We start from the raw sequence: 24,278 nt of genomic DNA on the forward strand, positions 1-24,278 counted from the left end.
AGCCGCAGTGCTGCTCGTGAGCGCCGCCGGGAGGGAGGGAAGATGTAGGAACAAACCGAAGAGGACGGCGAAGATTAACGCAGCTCTACGCAGATATTCCGAAGCTGTTCGCCTTTAGACTCCGCAAGGAGGTCTTGACGTCATTTCCTTCCGTAGGTCGCCAGTGCTTCCGGGTCGCGGTCATTTTGAGCCCGTATCTGGGTGAGTTCTAGGCGGTTGCGTTGTTGACCGCTCCCCACCCCCAACTCCGCTGCAGTCCTGCGCGTTTCCTGCACCCCCTTCCCTCCCCCCACCGACCCCTCTCGGGTCCCCTCTGGGCCTTCGGCCCCTGGTCGTCCGGGCTCGCCGCGCTGTGGCCCGCCGCTGTCGTCGGGAGGTGGGTGAGGTGACGCAGAAAGCCCCGTTCCGCCCCCCACCTACCCACTCACCACCTCTGCGCGGGCAGCCGCTCCCCTGCACCTTCCGCCATTTTCTCTCCTGCTAGGGTGGGCCGATCGCGATCCTCTGGGTCTCGGGCTCCTGGGTGCCTGTGACCAGGGTTGGTGAGGGAGCGTGTCTAGGGGGTGTGGATGGGAGAAATTCATGGTGACGGATGTGCGTAGGTGTTGCAGGTGGGAGACGCGGTGGGCGGGGGATGGGGTGCAGGAATCGACGGTCTCTTAATGCGGTTTTTTTCTTTGGGATTAGGAGATTAAAATGATGTTGTGTGAAGGGGTCTTGTCAACCCTAGCAGTCTCTCTGTTGGGAGGAGTAAGAGGTTTCCATTGTTTTCTTTTACGTTTGTTTTAGGGTATAAGTAGTTTATTAAGCAGTCTCCATCCATCCATGAATTCATTTGCCCTTTCTGATCTTGTTTCTTAGCGAAGGGATTGGCATGTAGTAGGCCCTCAGTGATGAGTTATTGAATAAGTGAATTGTGGAAGGGTCGCATTTGCTATTCTCATCGCGTATGACGTTTCCTGTTTTCATTTACATTGTTTTTAAGATGGGAGTAAACACGATCCTGTGTGAACATTCTGTAAAATGCGTAGCTATCTAATCTATTGGTCTCTTAAGGTCGGACGCATGGGTTAAAAATAATGATAAATAAAGTGTATGTTCTTGAAATGCTGTGCGTTTTTTATATCTTGTATATTTTTCTAGGTGTCTGTTTGGGGAGGGAGGAAAGTTTAGAGGCCACAGAATGTGCTGTTAGCTTCCCACCACAGGGAGAACGATATGACGTCTTTGTTATTTCATTTTTTTGTAGTATTGCTTTGTAGAGGGGGTTTCCTGATGATTATTTCATTTTTAAAAATGGAAGCCCAGAAAAGACTTGGGATTTTTTTTCCTCTATTTGGAGAATTATCCTAATCATTGGGCGTATATTTCTGAGAGAATCCAAATATAGGATAATGTGAAATAAACCAGCCTCCAGAGGAAATATATGTCTTTTTAAAAAATTGGTAACCTTTTGGTATCTTAACTTGATATAATCAGTTGATAAATACTTACAAAGCATCTTTTCTTTTTCAGTTACAGGACCTAGTGACTAGTTCTAAAATAGTTAATAGGTTTGTGACTTTTTTATTTAGGCAGCTTTTTAAGTACTTCAGATGTAGAAGTACTTAGTAAATATTTGTTGATTGGTTGCCACGTAGACTAGTAATTTTACGATGCTATACCTTGATTTACTTTGGCCAATCTCAGTCGTTTCTAATACTTAACAAGAAATGTTTTCCATGCAGGAAAGATGAATGGAAGGGCTGATTTTGGAGAGCCGAATGCAGAAGTTCCAAGACCAATTCCCCGTAACTATCAATTAAGTATTTACAATTAGAAGCACTTTTTATGTAGAGAAATTTTCACTGCCTTGAATAACAGTAGCCACGGGGCTGGCTTCAAGGGTGTGTGACCTGTGCAGTTATACAGGGACCCATTAATGATCTACTGTGGCATCTTTAAATTCTTAATAATTTGAGCAGAGGGTCCCAAATTTTGATTTTGCACTGGACCCAGCCCATTTTGTAGGCAGTCCTGACTACATAGCCAGTAGAACAGTAGCACTAATTTTATGTTTGAAGTCAAATTTTGTTAAAAGTTTACAAGCCACTTGTTCCATTTTTTCATTAAAAAAAATGGTATACTTTGCTAATGTTTAGACTATGGTATTTTTAGACTTAGTTTTTCCATGGGTGTTTTAATGTTTGCCAATTTTCCTTGGTGAAAAGACATAGGGGCTGATTACATTCCAACAGAGGAAGAAAGAAGAGTCTTTGCAGAATGCAGTGATGAAAGCTTCTGGTTCAGATGTAAGTTAAATTTTCTAATCAACAAAATTTGACCTTCAGTACCTGAAATTATAATGATTTCACATAGAAAAAATGGGCAGACTTTTGGCATTAGTGTGATTATTGGTAAAAGGGTTTGATTAAGGAAATAGAGTTGAACACGTTTTATTTCTTTGTTTAAAATTTTTTAATTGAATTGTAGTTGATACATGATAATATGTTAGTTTCAAGTGTACTATGTAGTGGTTTGACATTTGCATATATCATGAAATGATCAGAATTGTGTGCATCTTAAAGTAATAATTTCTAGAAGTGTTTCCAAGACCCTGAAGTATTTTTGTTGGTAATAGTAATAGCATTTACTGAGTATACATGGGTTATATAAAAATAACCCAATAAGGTTGATTACTATTACCCTCACTTTACAGATGAAGAAATTGAGGTTTAGAGATGTTAAAGGAGTTATCTAGTGTTCCACAGCTGGTAAGCAGTGGTGTCTGGACTTGAAGCCAGGTCTGTCTGAAACAGGCTTATGATTTTAACTCTTAAACTTTTAACCATTATACGATAAAAACTGGTTTCTGTTTTATCGTTGTGAAATGGTATTACACTACCAGCTCTTGATTTCTAACTAGAGACCATATACATGAGGATTTTATTTTTTAAATACAAAGAATGTTGAAAGCAACACAAAACATAATTTTCCTTTTGAATAGAACGCTGTTGTTGCTTCATGAGGTCACTGCAGTCCTTTCAGGTAAGAAAGTAATTCTAACAAAAAAGCAGGATGGAGGGGGTGACAAGGATCAGTCACCTGGTATTTATGCATATAGTGTGTAAGGTACTGGTATTTATGCATACAGCGTGTAAGGTACTGTGCTTGGAAGTCTTTGTCCTAAAGTAGTTTGATGATGTAGTTGAGACAAAGCTAACTCATGAAACACTGAGAAAGATTAAGTGCATAGCAGCAATAGGAATTTTAAAAAGTGATAAATTAATTGGAATTGATTTAGCTAAAAAAAGCTTTTATTAAACAAATGAGACTTAACAACTAATAGGACTTCAGGCAAATGAAGAATGGTGGAGGAGCATTTAGATGAAAGGGATAGTTAGCAAAGGCAGAGTCTACAGTAACTTGATCTCTACTAGAGCCTTGAGGCTGAACGGATTGGAGCAGAGCTCTTTTGTTGGGGGTAGAAAATAAACATAATAGCAAGGAGTTAAAAGTTTGATTCATTATATATTGTAGGTTCTTAGGCCAAGGGGATGATATGTAAATTTTTAAAGGAACATTAGTTAGCAGTGTGCAGAATGGGTTAGAAGGATGAAAAGGAGTACAACTAGTTGTATCTGCCCAAACATAAAGATAATGAAAGAATCTACATAAAAGGCTTAGTTTAATGTGTATTGTATGTAACAGTAGTTCTCCACCTCTGGAATTGCTGAGAAGGTGTATGAATTCATATTTGTTTCATGCATCTTTTATTCTGTGAATATTTCATACATGTGTACTACTGGTTTCCGAATGAGACAGTGTAGTGACTTATAAGGGCATAGACTCTGAGGCCTGACTCTCTGGATTCAAATTATAGCTCCATCACATATTAGCTGTGAGATTTTGGAGAAGTTCTTGATGTCTGTATGCTTCAGTTTCCTTATCTGTTAAATGGGGATAATATTAACCTATCTCATGGGATTAATTAATTCAATTTAACTTATTATAAGTGTTAAGCTATTAAATGGATGTTAGTGCTTTTGTGATTAATGGAGTAAAAGTTTCAATTGAAAACAATTATGAGTTTAGAGAAGCGTTTTGCTAGTGTAAGGGAAGAGTTAAAGGAATTTTAGGGGTCCTTGTGTTGGATATGAGTGGGGCCATGGTCATATAAAGTAGCATTTGGTCAGCAGTGTTATTGATTTGCCTAAAGAAACATTATTTAATAGACTCTGGAATGGGAGTCATTGTACAGTGGAAAAGGCCACTGACTTGGGAGTTAGAAGACTTGGATTTTGATCTAAGCTCTACCACAAACTCTAGCCATCTGTGTTGCTTTGAGCAAGTGACTTGTTTTTTCTGGATATCAGTTTACTCTGATTAGGATGAAGACTAGATAATCTCTGAAGTCTCTTTGAATTTTACCATTCTCTTTTTCTGTGACAGAATATATGAGTTGGAAAGAGACCTTAGTTCTAATCCATTACCCTTTATAACATGAAGTTAAGAGATTTATGCAAAGACATAGTGGTGAATGGCAGAACTAGTACTTGAATCTCCTTAACCAGACTATTACTCTTTGCATTGTGCCATCTTGACCTAAGAAGCGAAATGGGGAAAATATTGTCCATTGTAGAGATGGCCAACGAACTCATTGCCTTTTACCTTTATATGATTCTTCAGTTCTTCATGTTGCAGTCCTTGAACCAGGCTGAAGGAGAAAAATGATTGCAAATTGTACTGATGCTATAATTTTAAAAGATTACCCTTTGAAAAACCTTAATTAATAGTATATGAAGGCATTTTAACCAACTAACATTAGATCATTCTTCTAGCAAAGGTAAAATCTGTTAGTATGTAATAGAGCAAGGATTTAAACCTTAGGGTTTCTGCAAATTGTGTCTGATGGCAAAGCTAATGCCCTGTTCTCGAGTTATGGATTTTAATCGTGAATATTAATAATTCAAATGCTTAATGATTTTGGTTCTTAAATTGCCCATGTACAGTCTAGACCAGGGACGAGCAAACTACGGCCCAAGGGCCAAATCTGTTTGTGTATGGCTATGAGCTAAGAATGGTTTTTACATTTTTAAATATTGAAAAAAATCAAAAGATTTCATTACATGTGAAATTCCTATTTTTGCATCCATAATTAAAGTTTTATTGGAACACAGCTGTGTTCATTTGTTTATGGATTGTCTCAGTGCTTTTGCTTTAACATGAGTAGTTGGGACAAAGACTGTGTGGCCGACAAAACCTAAAATATTTACCACGTGGCTCTTTACAGAGCACTTCCCAACCCCTAGTCTGAAACTGCAGTCTCCAGTGTGGCAGCCACATGTAGCTATTTCAGTTTAATACGATTTACAACAGAAGGGATACAAAGGAAAATCAGCAAAGGGAAAGGAGTGTGGGTGAAATCCAGAGGAGACCAGGCACAAGCTTCTAAGAGTCCTCTCCCAGTGGTGTCATACCGAAAGAACGTGCTAAATTTCTCCAGTTGCATGTTGTAGTAACACATGTGAAGTGTTACCTACCAAGGATTCTCATTAGAGACTCGGCACCCACGGTTTTTATCGGGGTCTTGCCACATGGGCACCCTCGGCCTAGCAGGTAACAAAATTCCAGACTTCCAGAAGGAAAGGAAGTGTTCAGTATGAACTGTACTTGTACAAGCAGTTTGGGCAGAGCGAGCCACTTATCATTCAGGTAAAGATTTATATCAGTTTACCAGTTAAGCTCCCAAATATAAGCTAAGGACCAACCTTGAAAGCAGGCCTTTGTAAGGAAAGCAGTTTTAGAGCTGTTACGTTAAATCTTTCCTGCACACTACCTGACTGGAAAACACAGATATAGACTGCACTCATCGTCAAAGAAAATTCTGTTGGGCACTGTGGGTGTAGAAGACTGATTTCTTAAATTATGAGCCCCTTTGAGATTATGATGAGAGCTTTGGATTTTTCACTCTGGGTTAATATGCATATGTATGTCATTTTCATTTAGTTTCACAGATTTCACTGGTTTAGGAGAACGACCATTAGTATTTAAAATATATGCTTTCTAATTCTTGCCCCAATCACCATATGATTTTGGGCAAATAATATGTCTTGTGTATCGGTTCACTCAGTGTAATAAAACTTGAGATCTAGTATCAGACATAATTCTTTGGAATCTGGAATCTGTCATTGAAGTGGCTGTGTGACCTTGAGCAAATTACTTAACATCTCTAAGCTTCAGTTTCCTTATCTGTAATAATAGTAAATAGTAATAATAATAATAATACCTATTTTATAGAGATGTGGTAAAAATTAATGATAATGTACCGAAAGCACTTAGCATGGTACATGGAATTTAGCAGTTTGTAATATGCCTCTTGCTTCCCTCATCATTAATTCTTTCCCCTGTTAACTCCGGAAGTAACTTTTGGTCACTATTTCTATGTTGTTTTAATTGATGGTATTAGTGAATGTCTTTTTTAGATCCTAAATCTGGGTGGCTCTTAAATTACACTGTTTAATAATTTGTCATATTTTCTTAAATTTAAAATACGTTTTATATTTCCCTGAGTATATACAGTACAGCTTTGAAAAGTGGAGAAATCTCTTAAAGATCTTAATTTTGCAACATAACTTCATAACTGGTTTTACTGATATACATTTATCTATCCTAATGAACTCAGACAAAATCTTTTCCTTTTGTTGGTGTTGACAAATTTTTTTTCCCCTTATAGCTGTACCTTTGGCTGCAACAAGTATGTTGATTACTCAAGGATTGATTAGTAAAGGTAAATATTTTAAACTTTGAATTTGTTTAGCACTTTGGATACCATCGTGTTTTTATGTGTTATTTTCCTGACCTTTAGATAAAGGACATATGGTAATGTATCATATTAAAAATTATGACTAAAAAATTACTACAACATCAGAAGAGTTGTCTCCATGAACCCAGACTCACATATCAAATTTGAGGATTTGATGTCTATTAACTGTAGCACTGTAGCAACATTAACACTATAAGCAAGAAAGTAACTAAAAGCCAGTGGTAGTTTACAGGAAGGCAGAGAGACAAACCTGGTCTAGGTAGATCATCCATACAACTTATCACCTAGGAGCTTATAAGAAATGCAGATTCATGGGCCCCATCTCTGACCTATTGAATCAGAGTCTTTGAGTTAGAGCTCCAGCTGATTCTTGTGTACCAGTTTAAAGACTAGGAGTTCCGTAGCTCCCTCAACCAGCTTTGTCTTATAATAATGGGGGGAGTGAGGGTCCGTCCTTGTCCAAAATTCTGTTGGTTTAAATAGTGAAGATGAGTTTAGGTATTAAATGTATCAGTCTCTACATCTTTAAATTTAGTAGTGTAAGCAGTAGAAATATTCATTACATTTATTTTGTAATAAATAAGTTACAAATTTATGGGAATTAGAAGGTATTCCAGAAAAGGATGGTTACCTTAGGATGGCCTTTATATATTCTAGAAAACTGTTCTTTAAATTAACTAGCTCCTCCTAAAATGTTACTAAGATAGGAAGTTTTAGCCTTTTCATATTAGCAGTATGAAGTACTTAGTAGTATTGACACAACTAGTTGAGAAAAAGTAGTTTTGGAGGGAAATGGAAGGATTTTTTGAGGTAAAATTTTGTTTTTGTTTGGAGAATTCCCAAAGAACCTCATTACAATGTGCTACCATGACAGGAATTTTAAAAAGGCAAACAAATCAAGATATATACTCTTATTTGTAATATACTCTTATTTGTCTTTTAGGACTAGCTTGTTTTATAGACTAGAATTGTTTCTATAGTGTGAAACAGACATTTTATTACTTTTTTTTTAAAAAAGTTCTTTTAAAAAAAAGATTACTTTTTTTTTTTTTTAAGTTTTTTGACTGCGTCGGGTCTTTGTTGCTGCATGCGGCTTTCTCTAGCTGCGGCGACCGGGGTCTACTCTTCGTTGTGGTGCGCGGGCCTCTCGTTGCTGTGGCTTCTTTTGTTGCAGAACATGGGCTCTAGACGCGCAGGCTCAGTAGTTGTGGCACGCAGGCTTCAGTAGTTGTGGCTCACGGGTCTAAAGCGCGGGCTCAGTAGTTGTGGCACACGGGCTTAGTTGCTCCACAGCATGTGGGATCTTCCCGGACCAGGGCTCGAACCTGTGTCCCCTGCATTGGCAGGCGGATTCTTAACCACTGTGCCACCAGGGGAGTCCCTAGTCACATTACTTTTAAAGAAAAACTTAGGACTGGAGAAATTATAGTGTCTGTTATTGTACTGCCCATTTTATTTATTTTAGTCTTGTCAGTCATTAATGATTGGAGCTAGACCTGGGGGCGGGGGTGGATTATACAAAAGAAATTAAGAGCTGCTAGTGGTTCATGTGAGGAAACAATGTGAATACAATGTTGAAGCAAATGGAGAATATAATTTAAATATTTAATAAGCTTCTAAGTTTTGCGGTAGAGACTCCAAGAGCTGTAGGTTTTCAAAGATCTCTGCAGAGGTACTGTAATGAAGGAAAATTTCTTGAAAGAAGTGGGTTTTGAAGATGGGCAGGATTTAGATTAAAAGAGATGGAAGAATATCTCAGGAAGGAGGGACCTGGTTATCAGAAGAATAAGCATGACTATTTGGGTGGGCAGTCAGGAGACTGACATGGCTAGAGTGGCAAAGTCACGCAGGGAGGAATGAAAACGTATAGCTAAGGTAGAACCAGGAGAAATGGTAATTTTGAAAAGGTTACAAAGAAGAGAAAATTTTGGAACTTTGGGGATTACATAGAGTAGGAGACTTAAGGCAGAAGCAGTAAAAATTGGAAGGGTCAGATTGTACCTACTCACTTAGATCTTATATCTTCAACAATAAAATCATACCATTGCTGGGTTTTTTCCCTAGCTTGGGAATGCCTTGCTCCTACATGTAGCTAGTTATACACATAACCAATCCAGAGAAATTCCCTTTTTCTAGTTACACACACATCTTTTTTTTTTTTTTTTTTTTTTTAAGTACATCTTTATTGGAGTATAACTGCTTCACATGAATCCTCCTGAAAATATCAGGACCTAGTACTGAGGTGACAGATTATTCTGTCAACAGCCAAAATCCTCTTGGACTCCTAGTCACCATCTGGTGATTATTTGACTTGACATCAATGGTGATCTGTTCCTCTGATTTCATTTGCAAAAGTCATGCCATGAACAACAACAGTGATAAACATCTTTCTCTGTAATTGTTCATAGTGACTGAGCCTGGAGCCTTTCAGTGGAATTTATAATCCATTTTTTGGAAAGGATAAATTGTTGAAAATGACTTAACCTGATGTGTGGAATAACATTTTCTATACAGCGTGTCACATGTTACCTTTATATTTTTGTCAGGGTTGTTTTGTTGTTGGGGTGTTGATACTTAGAGTAAAAAACACAGAAAAGAATATTGAGTCATATGTCACTCATGTAACTATCTCCCAGAATTAAGGGCTTTCAGTATTGTTGAAACTGTACTGGGTTCTTGTCTTTTGGGGGGGTGAGGTGTTTTAATTAAGAAGTCAATCTCAAAAAAAAAAAAAAATTGAGAGAGACTTTAGAAAAGGAGTTCAGAATCCACCAAAACAATTTGCATTTAATCAAAACGCCTAACATTTTGTGTATGATTTTATCCACAGGGTCATACTCTACATAGTCTTAGCTATTCCCACTCTACTCATTCCTTTTCTGTCAAAACATTTAAACATGCTCAGGTCATTTCTAACTTGACAACATAAAAAAGAAAAATTTTCTTTTATATCCCTTTACAGTTGCTCCTGCATTTGAAGCCAGACTTCATGAATGAGCACTTCACTTTTTTTAAAAAATTTATTTATTTTATTTATTTATTTTTGGCTGTGTTGGGTCTTCATTGCCGTGTGCGGGCTTTCTCTAGTTGCGGCGAGCAGGGGCTACTCTTCGTTGCGGTGCGCGGGCTTCTCATTGCAGTGGCTTCTCGTTGCGGAGCACGGGCTCTAGGGCTTGCGGGCTCTAGAGCGCAGGCTCAGTGTGACACATGGCCTCAGTTGCTCCGAGGCATGTGGGATCTTCCTGGACTAGGGATTGAACCCACGTCCCCTGCATTGGCAGGCAGATTCTTAACCACTGTGCCACCAGGGAAGTCCTGAGCACTTCACTTTTTATTTCTTTCAGCCCACTGCAGTCTGTGTCATAGATTGTGCATATAGTCTGACATGTACTAAAACTCTTACCAGTACAACCTCTTTGTTGCTTAAATTCAATGGATAGTTTTTGTTCTTGACCGTTATACAACTTTAAGCAATCCTTAAAATGTTCTCTTCCCATGGCTTCCATTACAGCACATTCTTCTGGTTTTTCTCCTGTCTCAGGCAACTTCTCCATTTTTTTCATATGTTTTTTGAGTGTCTGATAAGCACTATACACTGTTTTTGGTATATAGCACTAAAAGACAAAAACCCACGACCTCTTGGTACTTACATTGTAGTCTGGGTTTTCTTCCTTCACTTGTGTTGTTCTTCAGAGTTTTACTTTGCCTTTGAATTTTTAGTCTATATAGTATCCAGCAATAATATGGGCTTTGGTGACCATTTATTGCTCTAAATCCCCATCATTATCTCTAACCTAGATAATCTGCTCCAGAATCATATTCTGCATATCTCCACATGGATGGCCCTCCTACAGGCTCCTCAGATTGAACTCAAGTTCAATCCCAAACTGAATTCACTTCTCCATAAATTAATTCCTCCATTTTCCCTATGTCTGAATGGCAATACTCTCCATCCAGGAAACTGAGACATTATTTTTCATTTCTATCCTTTACCTGCTTTGTCCAACGAATGTCCATTCTCTAGTATAGCTCTTAAATATTTCTGTAAACTGTCTCCATCTGCACTCCCGTTGTAGTTAATGCAACCATTTGTTGCCAGGAGTATTACATTAGCTTCAATAAATGTATTTGCCTCCATTCTTGCTACTTCCCTTTAGAATATGGGCTGTCTCTGGCACCTGACAGGGCATAGTGCCCCTAGTAGACACTCAAATACAGGAATACCTCATTTTATTGAGCTTCACAGATAACTGTTTTTTTTACAAATTGAAGGTTTGTGACAACCTTCATTGAGCAAGTCTTATCGACACCATTTTTCCAAGAGCATCTGTTCACTTCTGTGTCTCTGTGTCACATTTTGGTAATTCTTGCAACATTTCAAACTTTTTCATTATATTTGTCATGGTGATCTGTAATCAGTGACCTTTGATGTTACTATTGCAAAAAGATTACAGCTTGTTGAAGGCTTAGATGATGGTTAGCGTTTATAAACGCAAAGTATTTTTTAATTAAGGTATGTACAGTGTTTTAGAGACAATGCTATTGCACATTAAATAGTATAGTGTAAACATAAATTTTATATGCACTGGGAAACCCAAAAATTTATGTGATTTGCTGTATTGTAATATTTGCTTTATTGCAGTGGTTCTGGGACTCAACCTGCAATATCTTCGACTTATGTCTGTATTTGAGTGGATGAATAGCAACCATCACACCGTATTCTTTTTGTCTTCATTCACTCTCTAGACTGTAAACTCTGAGGGTAAAGAGAGTGTCTTGTTTACTGTTATATTCCTACTTCCTAGGGTGTAGTGCCTGTGTGTTGTAAGTGGTCTGTAGCTATTTGGTGACAGAATAAAGGAATGACTTTTTTGTATAAATGTAGATATTGTTACCATCCTCCCTTTTCTTCTCATCATCTCCGTTCATTTATACAGTGAAGGAACTGAGGCTAACAGCATAAATCTGTTGTCTATTTTTATATAAAATTAAATCATAAAATTATATATACATGATGGCAATCTTTTGTGTACCTTCTTTCAACATGGTGAGATTCATCCAGTAGTATGCTAAAACTGGCTTGTACCAGCTCCAGAGAGCTGATTATTAAAATTTCAGGAACTTGGCAAGCCAATTTTTAAACCATTGCTAGCTTGAAATTGGTCATGGGGCAGGTATTTCATCACAGAAATCGACTAACATTACAAATCAGGGCCTTTTATTTGGAGAGCTGGTTTACCAGCACATCACTGGATTCATCCACATTGTTGCATGTAGTTGTAAATTATATATTCTCATTGCGTATAGTTTTCTGCTGTGTGGATATGTCATAGCAGTTTATCCATCCTTTTGTATATTGATTGATAGTGTAGTTTCTAGTTTTGATACATATTTCCCTCATACAGATATGTGGTTGACCCAGCACTATATTTTGAAGACTAATTTTTGTTCACTGCAGTGCAATGTTACCTCTGTCATAAATCAAGTGACTGTGTGTGGGGGTCTGTTTCTAGACTCTTCTGATTTTGATTAGTTTATCTGTTCTTGTACTTATAACACACTGCCTTAATTACTATAGTTTTATCATAGATATTGGTATCTGGTGGTAGTCAGTTCTCCGTTGTGTTCTTCAATATTGCCTTGGTTTTTCTTGACCCTTTGTGTTTCCACATGAATTTTATAATAAGCTTTTCAGTTTGGGGAAACACTTTCTTTGATTTTAATTGGGATTGCATTGAACTTATAGGTGAGTTTGTGGAGAATTACCATCTTTACAATATTTAATCTTTCAGTTCATGAACATGGTGTGTTTCTCCATTTACTTAGCTTTCATTTCTCTCAGTAAATTTTGTAGTTTTCAAGATCTTTCATGTTTTTCATTAGATTTGTTCCTGGGGCTTTGATGTTTTTTGGTGATATAATAAATTGTAGTTTTTAAAATATTGGGGGTTTTGTTTGTTCCTGGTATATAGTGGATTTTTTCATTTTTGTTTTTATTTTATTTTGTATATTGACCTTGTATCAAGTGATCTTGCTAAATTCACCTATTCTAATAGATTAGTCTTTTGATTTCTTCATATTTCTCTTGATGTTGAATTCTCTTTTAAATAACTTCAGACTTCTTTGGTGTTATGGAAAGAGCTAATGTTATCGGATGTTTAAAGATCATCTGCACTGATCTTCCCTTGTATCTTTGTGGGTCGCTCAAAGCTGCTGAGAAATAGATACATCTTACTTTATACTGCACTGCTAAACTTATTGCTACTTTTGTCTCACATTATGAAAGACCAGATAATGACTAGCAGAAGTAGTTTCTTTGTATTTTTTACCATAATTTCTGTGCCATTCTCCTATATACTCTTAGCATAAACTTGGCATAAAGCTTTTCTTTTACCTCAGTAAAAGATAAAACATCTTAATTATGTAAATGGAACAGTGTTACTCAGAAATATTTACTGTTTTATCTTTAGGAATCCTTTCAAGTCATCCCAAATATGGTTCCATCCCTAAACTTATATGTAAGTATGAACAATACTAGTTCTCTTAGCTTTTCTACCTAAGTAAAATAACTAGCTTTTATCAAATGTTTTGTGTTACTAATAACAGTTATTTGGTTATTTGTTTTGACAAATCATTTTTTTTTTGATATCAAGTATTCTTTTATTTGTAATTTTTTTTTTTTTTTTTTACATCTTTATTGGAGTATAACAAATCATTTTGTTTAAGCTTTTCATCAAATGGACTACTTGGGCATTTTATTGTTAGCATTAAAAATCATGAGCTACTTGAAAGAGGCTTTTTTTTCTCTTTTTATAATGCAATAGAACTATTTTAAATTATTTTGTTAAATAATTATATTTTTATTATATTAAAGGTATAGTAATTTAAATTATATAATTAAAGATATAAAATTTGAAAGTAAGTTCTCTTGGTCTGTGAGGAAAGAAAGTTGTCCAGCTATTCTGATTAATCAAAATAAAGTGTATTTTAAAATTAAGCATAATTTTTAAAAACCTCTTTAATTTACAATCAGTAAATAAACATAACTTACATTTATAAGCATAGCTTCTTTACATTTTATAATATGGTTGATAGAAGAGATACTAAATTGCCCTGAAAAAGAGTACCTGAGGCTTTCTATGAATCTTTCCAGGGTAGTCTCTATTAAATAAAGATGCAACAATAGCCATATTTAGGTACACTTCATAATATATTATTTTAAGGCATTTGTTGCACCTGCTTTAAAAAATAATCTTATGAAATTAGCTGGGCAAATGGTGTGATTCCCATTTTATAAGGAATGAAATGGCCTAAATCCTTGTGACCAGGCTAGAACTGTATTGTTTTGATTCTTCATTCCATTATACTGTTACCACATTTTTCCTATCTGTATTAATCAAGTAATTAGTAAAGTAAAATTTATCTTACAGCAGCTTTATTTTAACTTATTTTGTGAAAGTGAATTATATCTACCGAATCTTTTTGTGAACTCTGAATGTGATTTAATATGGTACTTTTACCATTATTTCAGGAAATCCCAGTTTTTCCACACCAAAGACATATTTAGAACCATATATTTTTTTAAATTTTTATTTATTTATTTTTGGCTGTGTTGGGTCTTCGTTTCTGTGCGAGGGCTTTCTCTAGTTGGGGCAGGTGGGGGCCACTCTTCATCGTGGTGCACGGGCCTCTCACTATTATGGCCTCTCTTGTTGCGGAGCACAGGCTCCAGACGCGCAGGCTCAGTAGTTGTGGTGCACGGGCCTAGTTGCTCTATGGCATGTGGGATCCTCCCAGACCAGGGCTCGAACCCGTGGCCTCTGCATTGGCAGGCAGATTGTCAACCACTGCACCACCAGGGAAGCCCAAGAACCACATTTTTTAAAATGTTCTTTTAGAAAAGGTTTTTGTCTAAAGAGGCATATTGAGTTACACTTTTTGTTTATTTTTACTAAAAGTTGCTTGCATCATGGGATACTTTGCTGGAAAGCTTTCCTATGTGAAAACTTGCCAAGAGAAGTTCAAGAATCTTGAGAATTCCCCTCTTGGAGAAGCTTTACGATCAGGACAGACACGACGATCTTCACCAACTGGGTAGGCCATTCAGATCTTATTAAAGGTTTTTCATTTTAGATAAAAAATTATAACTAGATATTGCCGTAATTGAGGGCATGAAACATGGCCTAACTGAAGGAACATTTGAAACTTGTCATTTTGCTGCAAGCTAAAGCTAATTTTGTTTTCAAAAGTAGAACAAGATTTGTTTACTTTTGTTTTAAGTATAGAGTTGCATTCTACTGGGAGTTCATGTCCCAGAATGAGAGATTTTAATTTGTCAAACACGTTTGGTTACTATATTTGACTTTTTTTTTTTGAATTCCCAAATATTATCAATCCCATCTCTTAACAGATTTCAGCTTTGTAATCCTTCTATTGTTTACAATTGTAGGGAAGTTGTGTAAGTATAGATAAATGAATCTGTCCTGATAGGTAGGTAAATAAATAATAAGGTAGTTAAGTAGATTTGGTAGATTGTCCTATCATAAATGGCAAGCAGTGTAAGTCCCATGAAAGCTAGTATTACTTACATCTACTTCAGCAAAATAGTGTTTATATGGACTGCTACCTGTGGAAGTAACTTCCCAATTAATGTGGGAAATGGACATATTTTCTGATCTGAAGTACTTTTTCTTTCCAAGAACTTTAAACACATTACAATGATGTCTAAAACCTAATAATTAGAAAATTGGATATATATTTTCTCTTCTCTATAGTAAGAGTGACAATTTTTAAGTTGTTTAAGTGGATCAGAAGATATTTTTAATGTTTTTGTGGCAGAAACAGACTTCACTGTTTTAAATAACTATGTTAAAATTATATGATTCCTTTAGAAAATGACTAGTTCTCATGCCTTAACACACTTCTTTAAATAAGGTATAGACAATAACCCATGTTTTTTATACAGTATGATTTTCTTTTACAGGTACTATTCTCAGAAGTCAAAATATGACTCAAACATGAGTGGTCATTCATCTTTTGTGACATCCCCAGAAGCAGACAACATAGAAAAAGAGGTGCTTCCTCGTTATGAGCCAATTCCATTCAGTGCTTCTATGAATGAATCTACTCCCACTGGTATTACTGATCATATTGCCCAAGGTAGAAACTTCTCTTGAAATGAATTTCAGCATTTTATGGTCCAACGTATGTATAAACTTTATTTGACGACCTTTCCTGCTGGATATCACCTATATGTTCCACCATCAGCCTAAACTCAGCATGTTTGTTTGCTCTGTTGTTCATTTGAATTCATTCTCCCTTCATTCAACACTTTTTGAGGTCTAATAGGTATCAGGCACTCTGCTAGGTATGGAAATAAAGATGAATAAGACCTAGTTCTTTGCCCTGAGAAACTCTTTGTCTGCTAGAACATATAGAAATATAAGGATAAATTATTAATATGTTCCATTAATTGAAAATACTAACCGTGTTCAGTGAAATAGCAAAGAAGAAATGATAAACTGTGCCACAGAGAGGCTTTAAAAATGTTACACTTGGTAGTGTGGTCTTAAAGGCCACTTTAGCTTCTTTGTAATATGAGAAAAATAATAATTACCTGCTTTACAGAACTGTTGTCAAGTGAGAAAATCCATGTGAAAGTGCTTTGTGAAGTTTGTGTAAATACTAGTTTTGAAGATCACATAATGTTAAGTGAAACCTTTGGATTAAGGCCTGGATATGAATTACTGACATTTGCTAGCTATTGTAACTCTAGGCAAGTAACTTGTAATTTGTGATCCCTGCCATTTCTTGATCTCTTGAATGGAGATGATAATACCCTTAAAGAACTTTGGGAGTGAGATGAAATATAGAAATCAGAAGTAATGCCTGGAAAGTAGTAGGCTCTCAACAAATGTTTGCTAGCTTGCTTGCTTTCTTGCTACCTTCCTTGCTTGCTTTCTTGCTTCCTTCCTTGCTTGCTTTCTTCAGTCTAATTTGCAGTGAAAGATGAATTAAAAACAGAAAATATAAGTTTACAGTTCCTTACCTAAAATCCTAAAATCCAAAATGCTTTTTAAAAAACTAGGTTTTTAAATAATTAAATTAGTGATAAAAATCTGACCTGAACTCATTTTAAGCCCTGACCTAAACTGTTATAACTCTATTGATAATGTTTATCTTAGTACAGTTTTTTTCTAGATTTTGTTGTAGAAATACTGTGTTTGCTTATTCATTGCTACTTCAGTGGACATTAAGTAATAAGGGATATATATGGTAATGTTTTTCTAAAATCTGAGAAACTCTGAATTTTGAAGTATTTCTGACTCTGAGGGTTTGGAGAAGGGATTGTCGACCTCATAGAGTATTTGAAAACGTGTGCTTTGAAATAAGTACAATCAGCCAGTAACTATGGGGAATAAACAAGGTTAAAGGAACATTTGGGTCTTCATTTCTTTTGTTGAAGACAGGAGAGATTTGATTCTATATGTAGGTTAAAAGGAGGGAGGGGATATAGTGGAAAGAGAGGCATTGGTTATAGGTCAAGTAAGGTTCCAAATGATGTGGAAAGCGTTCTAGGTAGGTCAGGGTATAAAGTAGCCATTAGCTATAAGAGGCTGTTTAATTAAAATCAAATCAAATTGAAAATTCATCAGTTCCTCAGTTGCTTTGGCAGCATTTCAATTGCTCAGTAGCCGTATGTGCTAATGGCTACTGTGTTGGACTGTGCAGATATAGATATAGAATATTCTCATCATTATAGAAAATTGTATTGGACAGTGCTGCTTTTAGAGCAAGAGTCCAGGTTGGTGAGGGGGGTATTAACTGCAGAGACAGGAGAGAATGGAAGTTAAGATAATTAAAGAGACTCTTAAGTGGATGAAAGTTGTTGATAGTCTCTTAATCCTCAACTAACTTTTTTTTTTTCCTGAATGGTTGGAAACAAAGACATCTGATTAGTCAGAAAGGGAAGGAGGTAGGCAGCTTAGGAAGAATGGTTAAAGACATTACTTTATCTCCAGAGTCAGCTCTCCTTGTCCCTCACTGCATCTCCCGTTTCCCCAGTCTCCCAAGTTCAAATCCATTCTACTTCTATTCTAGCCACGCACCAACTCTTTCCTTGCTATGTCTTGCATCCTTCCTTGAATTTGCATTAGAAAATTACGTTCCACATTACATAATTTCTTTGCCAAATGAAAACAGACAAAAAGGACTTTGGTATCTGCCCACAGACTACAGCAAGGCCCAAATTCTAATATATTTTAAGTCCTCCACTGCAGCCATCCATCCATCCGTGCTGTGCTACTCTGACCCCCCTTGTTTAACTCAAGATTGCCACTCTTAGTTCCCCACATGGGCCCACAGTGGCCTCCTTTGCTTTGCCCCAGCTGCAGTCCTCCCTTAACCAGGACATCCTCGTTTTTTGTTTGTCCTGTTTGTCCTCTGCTTTCTCTTACCAGGAGTTGAAAGAGTTATTAATCTTTCAAAGCAGAAAGCATTCTTTCATAGTTGCTATGAGACTTACTGTAGGTAGTGTGTTACAGTTAGATTTAAATCAACACTTTTTTACATTTTCCTGTTCCTTCCAGCTCTTTACAGTAAATCATGCTCCCTACACAATGCAAGATATTTTCATTTGGCTTTTATAAGTGGAAAAAATTCTCCCTAATCTATCTAATTTATGTTTTCATTATTTGTCACAGAATTTCAGAACAATGAAATATTTTTCTTTTTGGTAAGGAAAAGTATTAGACCTGGAAGGAACTTTAGTGATAGATCATCTAGTTCAAACTTCCATATTTCACAATTGAGAAAACCAAGACTCAAAGAAGTTTAGTGATTTGCCCAAGGACATTCATTAAATGTCGGCAGAGTGGGAATGAGAACTTAGAATTCCTCACTACTAATCTAGTATATACTGTTCCCTTCAGAATTTAAAAAATATCATTTATGGTGAAGGGAAATGAGTTAAGTAATTACTTATTACTAATGAAATGCAAAGTGCTTTTAAACCCAGTATACAGTTTTAATACTTTTCTTTTTTAGCAAGAAAAATACGGTTTTCAACCATGCTATATAATATTAGAACTAATTAGGAATTTAAATCCTCTGTGCTTTGTATCAGTGCAAGTATATTTTGTAGTAAAAGATTGTCGTTGAATGCATTCAGTGTATAGTTATGTTGCTTTGAAAATTGTGATTATTCACTGGGATCTTACCATTGAGTTGCACAATAGTACCACTTACAAAAAATTCATATGGTTATATTATTAAAATTATAGGCACAATTTCTGTCTCATTAAAAACCTCTGAAAAATATTACTTTTGGAGTGGTCTGTTAGATTTTGTAAGTTAAGTAGTTCACTGAATGTTATGTTAGCATTAGTTAATTTCTTTAAAAATGTTTATATGGCCTTCCTTGCTGACTGTCTATTTTATAAACTATGTTCAATATTTGGTCCTGTCAACCAGTATTAAGAATAACCATTTCCTTATTTTTATATCAGTGTTTGGCTCTTTGATAATACATAATCATACTTTGATTTTCTTTGGGAGAGAGAAAGAATAAATGCTGGTTCTCCAGGTAAAAGTTGCCACTTTTTTCTGCCTCAGTATTGCATCCATTAGACCTGAATATGAAAATGATGTATACTCTGATTAAAGGCTATGTAATATTTTCAATAGCTATTTTCAAGTGTTTTTATTTAAATATAAAGAGGGTAAGGTAAAAATCTTTTTAATAACTGGAGTTGTTTGCATATATGGACTCTGGATACAGGAACATTTAACTATGGAAATATTACTAAATAAAATCTATACTATGTCAAGTTTTGTTCAGTTGTCACTAGTAGAAAGTATTTCTCTTTACTTATATAAGCTGTATGAATAACTTCCCAGTTTAGAACACTGACATTTTAATGAGTGAATTGTGCTGGTTTATATTATATCCATTCTTCTTCTGGCCATGGTTAGGTTTAAATTTTTTTTTATATTTTAAATTTTAGAAATAACAGCTTCAAAGTATAAGAGGAAGTAGATTTCAGTTTTATAATTACCTTGGGGAAAATACAGTACCTTTGGAATGCTGGTAATAATTTGATCCTTTGTTTTACTTTATTTTTTTTGTAGGTAAGGAGCATATTTGTAAAATTTAGCTGCTTTTGGATTTATTCACATCCTTTTATCACCATTTATTAACTGTTTGTTGTTTTAGGACCTGATCCCAACATTGAAGAAAGTCCTAAAAGAAAAAATATAACATATGAGGAATTAAGGAATAAGAACAGAGAGTCATATGAAGTTACTTTAACACATAAGACTGACCCCTCAGTCAGGCCTATGCAGGAAAGAATGCCAAAAAAAGAAGGTATGATAGTCTAGTCTGAATCACTTTACGCTTTAGGATTGGAAACTGCAGCATTAGTTAAAAACTTTAATTATACTAACGTGTGATTTAATGCCTCAAGCAATTAACCAAAATAACATTTTTTTTTTTAGAGAATAGCTACTTACCAGTTATTAGGTCTTCCTTTTTTCAAGTGTTCCAAAGGCCATTTTGTGTTAGAAAATAATGAAGTCCAAATAGTAGTATAACTTAAGACGGTAAGACTAGTTTTGTAATACAGTGTAGAAATTATACAAACATTTGACTATTTTCCCTTATGAGAAGCCACCCTGGGAACTGATATCATTTTTCAAATGATGCATCTATTGCATAAAACCAGACCTGGTGACCTAGTGGCTGTAATGCCACTTGTGGCAGAACCACAGAGTCCTGATTGAGTAATAAAATGATTTTCTTATAATATCTGTGAAGTCAAGATAGAGTTATATGCCTTACAAACCAGCTTTTAGGGCATTTCCAAAAAATGAGTTTGACTTTTTTTAACAGTACTTTTACTCTATAATTAATTAATATATACAGATTTTTTAAATGACAGTTTTAAGTCCTTTTTGAACAGCTGTGCATTACCCAAAGTAAATTTTCTGATACCAAAAATTTACTGCTAACAGAAGAGGTCATTTTGAATAGGGGTTTGAAGCTGTTTCAATATAGAATTTTATGATGTCTTTCTTGAGGAATTTTAGAAGATGTGTCATTGTTTAAAGGTTTTCTATTTACTACTTTAAAAATCAAAGGAGGGAATAGGTCCCTGGTACCTTCTTGAGAGTCAGTATGCCACAGAGGATGCAAAAATAAATAAAAATCCTTAGTATTTTTTATTATGATCGTTCCTTTAGAGCCAGTTTTATTTCTAATTGTTAGTAGTTGTTTCATTTAGAAATCTGTTTTATAACAGTGATCCACCTCTGTCATGTTATTGTTGTTTTTTACACCTTTAAAATAGATTTGTAATCAATAATATTTGTTAATGTTTGTCATAAAAAATTTAATGTAGGGCTTCCCTGGTGGCGCAGTAGTTGAGAGTCCGCCTGCCGATGCAGGGGACACGGGTTCGTGCCCCAGTCCGGGAAGATCCCACATGCCGCGGAGCAGCTGGGCCTGTGAGCCATGGCCGCTGGGCCTGCGCGTCCGGAGCCTGTGCTCCGCAGCGGGAGAGGCCACAACAGTGAGAGGCCCGCGTACCGCAAAAAAAAAAAAAAAATTAATGTAAACCTTATGCATTCAGTGGTCATTACTCTGTAATATGTAAAGACTTACCAGTACTCTGTTCTGCTAATTAATTTGAGGATTTAGACTGTAAGCTCCATGAGGGCAGGCAGTTTTCTCATTTTTGTAACCATTTCTATTGTATGTCAAGACTAAGAAAAGGGAATATTGTAGATGTGTGGCATTCGTTGAATTTGGACATTTGTGGTTTTGGTTGTGAACAGTCTTAAAGTTCTGTTATGTGACACAGTAAAGTGAAAGAATTTTTTTCTTTGTAAAAAGAAAGTTGATTTTTTTTTTTGGCACTTTATATAATTTAAAGAAAAAACAGTTATGAAACACTGTGATTTTCTAGGATGTTCTGTTTTAGAATCTAGACAGAAATTTGACAGTACAATGTAGATTCACTATGTCAGAAAGTGTCACTTAAAAGTTTTCAGTTTATGTGGATTATATTTATTGGTATTTACCTAATTAGAAATTATGGCAGAAATTTTAAATACCTAAGCACATTTTCAGTTAGCTGTCAGAGCAGTGGTGTCATTACACATCATGTAGCTTCATGAGAATTCTGCCAGAAGCTCTGCCTTATACACATGAGGGAAGGAAAGCAAGGGGAAAAGGCAGAATATGAGGGGAAAGTTTATATAACGTCTTGGTATAATAACGAAATACTTTTGACTTCATAGACTTACTGAAAGAGTCTTGGGGAAGGGGTCCCTAGTTATATTTTGATAACTGCTTCTTTACATTGTTATGAATACTTCTGAAGAGGTATAATTCACAGGTGAAGGCTATGTAGAAGAGAGGCTAAAAGTAAAAGAGTAGAAAAGACAGAAACATGTTTGAAAATATAATTTCTTATAAAATGCAAGAATATTGGAGAGCATTTCCTTCTTGTACTGGTATTTCAGCTCCTGGGAGAGATTAAATTAATCAAATCTGACCATTTCTATTACTATATTTTTGTGAAGAACAACATTCAAATGTTTATCATTGCTGTTACTTTTCATTTGCTGGTAACTTTTTTGTATGTGCTGTAATGTATACCACACTCACTTAGGCGGTAAAGTTGTAAAGGCACCCAGGCTTTGGACCTAAACATAACTGTGTCCAAACTTCGGTTCTACCTGTTTGATTAAGCTTATACCTTGGGCAAGTTACTAATCTGTTTTCCTTAGAATGGGGATTGTGTTTTCTTTATAAGGTTGTTATGCAGATTTAATACTTATGTAAAGGTCTTGATACAGTGCATTAGAATTTATGTCTAACCTCCAGTTCACAAAAGTCTAGCCAGCCCCCTTTTATAGTTACAGTTTGACTCCCATGTGCATTTATTCAAATCAGAGAGAAACATAACTTTAAATCATAATAGCAAACATAAAATAGTGCCTTTTACTTATTACTATTCGGAATCATCAATTATTTGTGCTTTTTTCCTAGTCAAAGTAAACAAATATGGAGATACTTGGGATGAGTGAAAAATTGCATCATTGGACCTACTGAAGGAGTTTCAATATCCAGCTTCATCTAGGTGGTCATGAACATCTGCATGCTTTGAGCTCAGCAGCAGTCTTCATAAACACATTTAAAACTAGAACCTGGGTTTTTGTGGTTTGGCTTATGCAGATGATGTCTTAAAAACTTACATTTTAATGTTCATATTGTGTGAATGTATTCATTTGGGGGAACTCTTTGAATGATGGTAGTATACCATGATTGTACACAGTTTGTGAAATTGTATTAACAGGGCAAGGATGCTCTGTTATAAAACTATCCAGAGAGTGTAATGCTCTAGAATCACTGTATCTGGAAATAAATGAAATCTGCATGTTAAATTGGGGGGGGAGGGAGCAAACATAATTTTAAGTGTTACGTCAGAAATTATTAAAAAGCCTTACTCCAGTGTTTGCTGTATTCTCTTTATGGTAAATAAAATATAAAGGAACATGCATCTTCATTGATTTTATGGTTTTATTGTTCGCAGTCTTATTTAAGTACAATTATAAGTAAATGGTGTTTTGTAGGGATAGGAAATAGTCATCTGAATATTTAATGATGATATGATGAATGTGACTCAGGTAAGTAAAGCAGAATACAGTGAATAGCTCAATGCCTTAAAAAAGCAATGTTTGAAAAATTTGCAAATTCCAGGGGAATAAAAATTTGGTATACTTTCTTCATTATTAACCTAATATTTCTGGTTCAGGTGAATGGAAAATGAAATTGTGGTCTCGTCTAAATTATACTTACTCGTATTACATTTCTACCAGAAACATAGTGTTTCAGTTAGTTACTGCTGCAAATCATCCCCACACTTTGTGGCCTAAAACAACAATCATTTATTTTCTCCGTTTTTCTATGCATCGGGAATTAAGGAAGGATTCAGCTGAGTGATTTTGCGCTGGGTCTCTTTGGTTTGCAGTCAGATGCTGGATGGAGTGGAAACAGCAGGGAGCTAGGCTGGGGCTGGCCAGGGCTTTTAGTTTCAGGACCTCATTGTGTCTCTCCTTGGGTGAGTGTGGGCTCCGTGCTCAGGGCCATTAGACTGTTTACATGACCACTTAGGGCTCTAATGTGAGTCCAGCAAGCATGTCAAAAGCTGTTGCCTGTTGTTTATGACCTTCCCTCAGAAGTCACGTGGTATCATTTTCTCATAAGCCTGCCAGAGGGTGGGAGTGTAGACTCCCCACCTAGTCACATTTTTAAAAGAAACATGGGATGGAAGATGCTGAGCTATCATTTCAGTCCCCCATCTGACCACAGTAATTCATACCATTCCCACGTGCAAAATAAACTCATACTTTTCCCAGGTCCTCCATTATGACAGCTCAAAGTCTATGAGCTCATCATCTAATCAGG

General features: G+C 35.9%; 2 protein-coding genes across 5 annotated transcripts in view; one reads left to right on the forward strand and one right to left on the reverse strand.

Moving 5' to 3' along the window:
* Positions 1-506, reverse strand: part of FRYL (FRY like transcription coactivator) — a 293,278-nt gene extending 292,772 nt beyond the window's left edge. The window contains exon 1 of the mRNA XM_089911901.1: positions 429-506. The gene's annotated coding sequence lies outside the window, so the exon portion shown is untranslated. The remainder of the gene's footprint in view (positions 1-428) is intronic.
* On the forward strand, positions 164-23,370 carry OCIAD1 (OCIA domain containing 1). 4 transcript variants are annotated; one of them, XM_022564578.2, is made up of 9 exons: positions 164-201; positions 1,728-1,790; positions 2,211-2,291; positions 6,716-6,769; positions 13,276-13,323; positions 14,764-14,899; positions 15,789-15,964; positions 20,019-20,171; positions 22,860-23,370. In XM_022564578.2, the coding sequence occupies exons 2-9, from the start codon at positions 1,733-1,735 to the stop codon at positions 22,895-22,897; spliced, it is 744 nt and encodes a 247-aa protein (XP_022420286.1). In that variant the 5' UTR covers positions 164-201; positions 1,728-1,732; the 3' UTR covers positions 22,898-23,370. The 4 variants fall into 4 exon arrangements, with proteins under 4 accessions (XP_022420286.1, XP_022420268.1, XP_022420278.1 ...); XM_022564560.2 differs by lacking the exon at positions 164-201 and adding an exon at positions 236-376; XM_022564570.3 differs by lacking the exon at positions 164-201 and adding an exon at positions 468-538.
* The last annotated feature ends 908 nt before the right edge of the window (positions 23,371-24,278 follow it).

The sequence above is a fragment of the Delphinapterus leucas genome, chromosome 5 (genome assembly GCF_059928025.1).
Source record: "Delphinapterus leucas isolate spDelLeu-1000000601 "Yukka" chromosome 5, BTC_Dleu_Yukka2, whole genome shotgun sequence".
In the NCBI taxonomy this organism is placed as follows: Eukaryota; Metazoa; Chordata; class Mammalia; order Artiodactyla; family Monodontidae; genus Delphinapterus; species Delphinapterus leucas.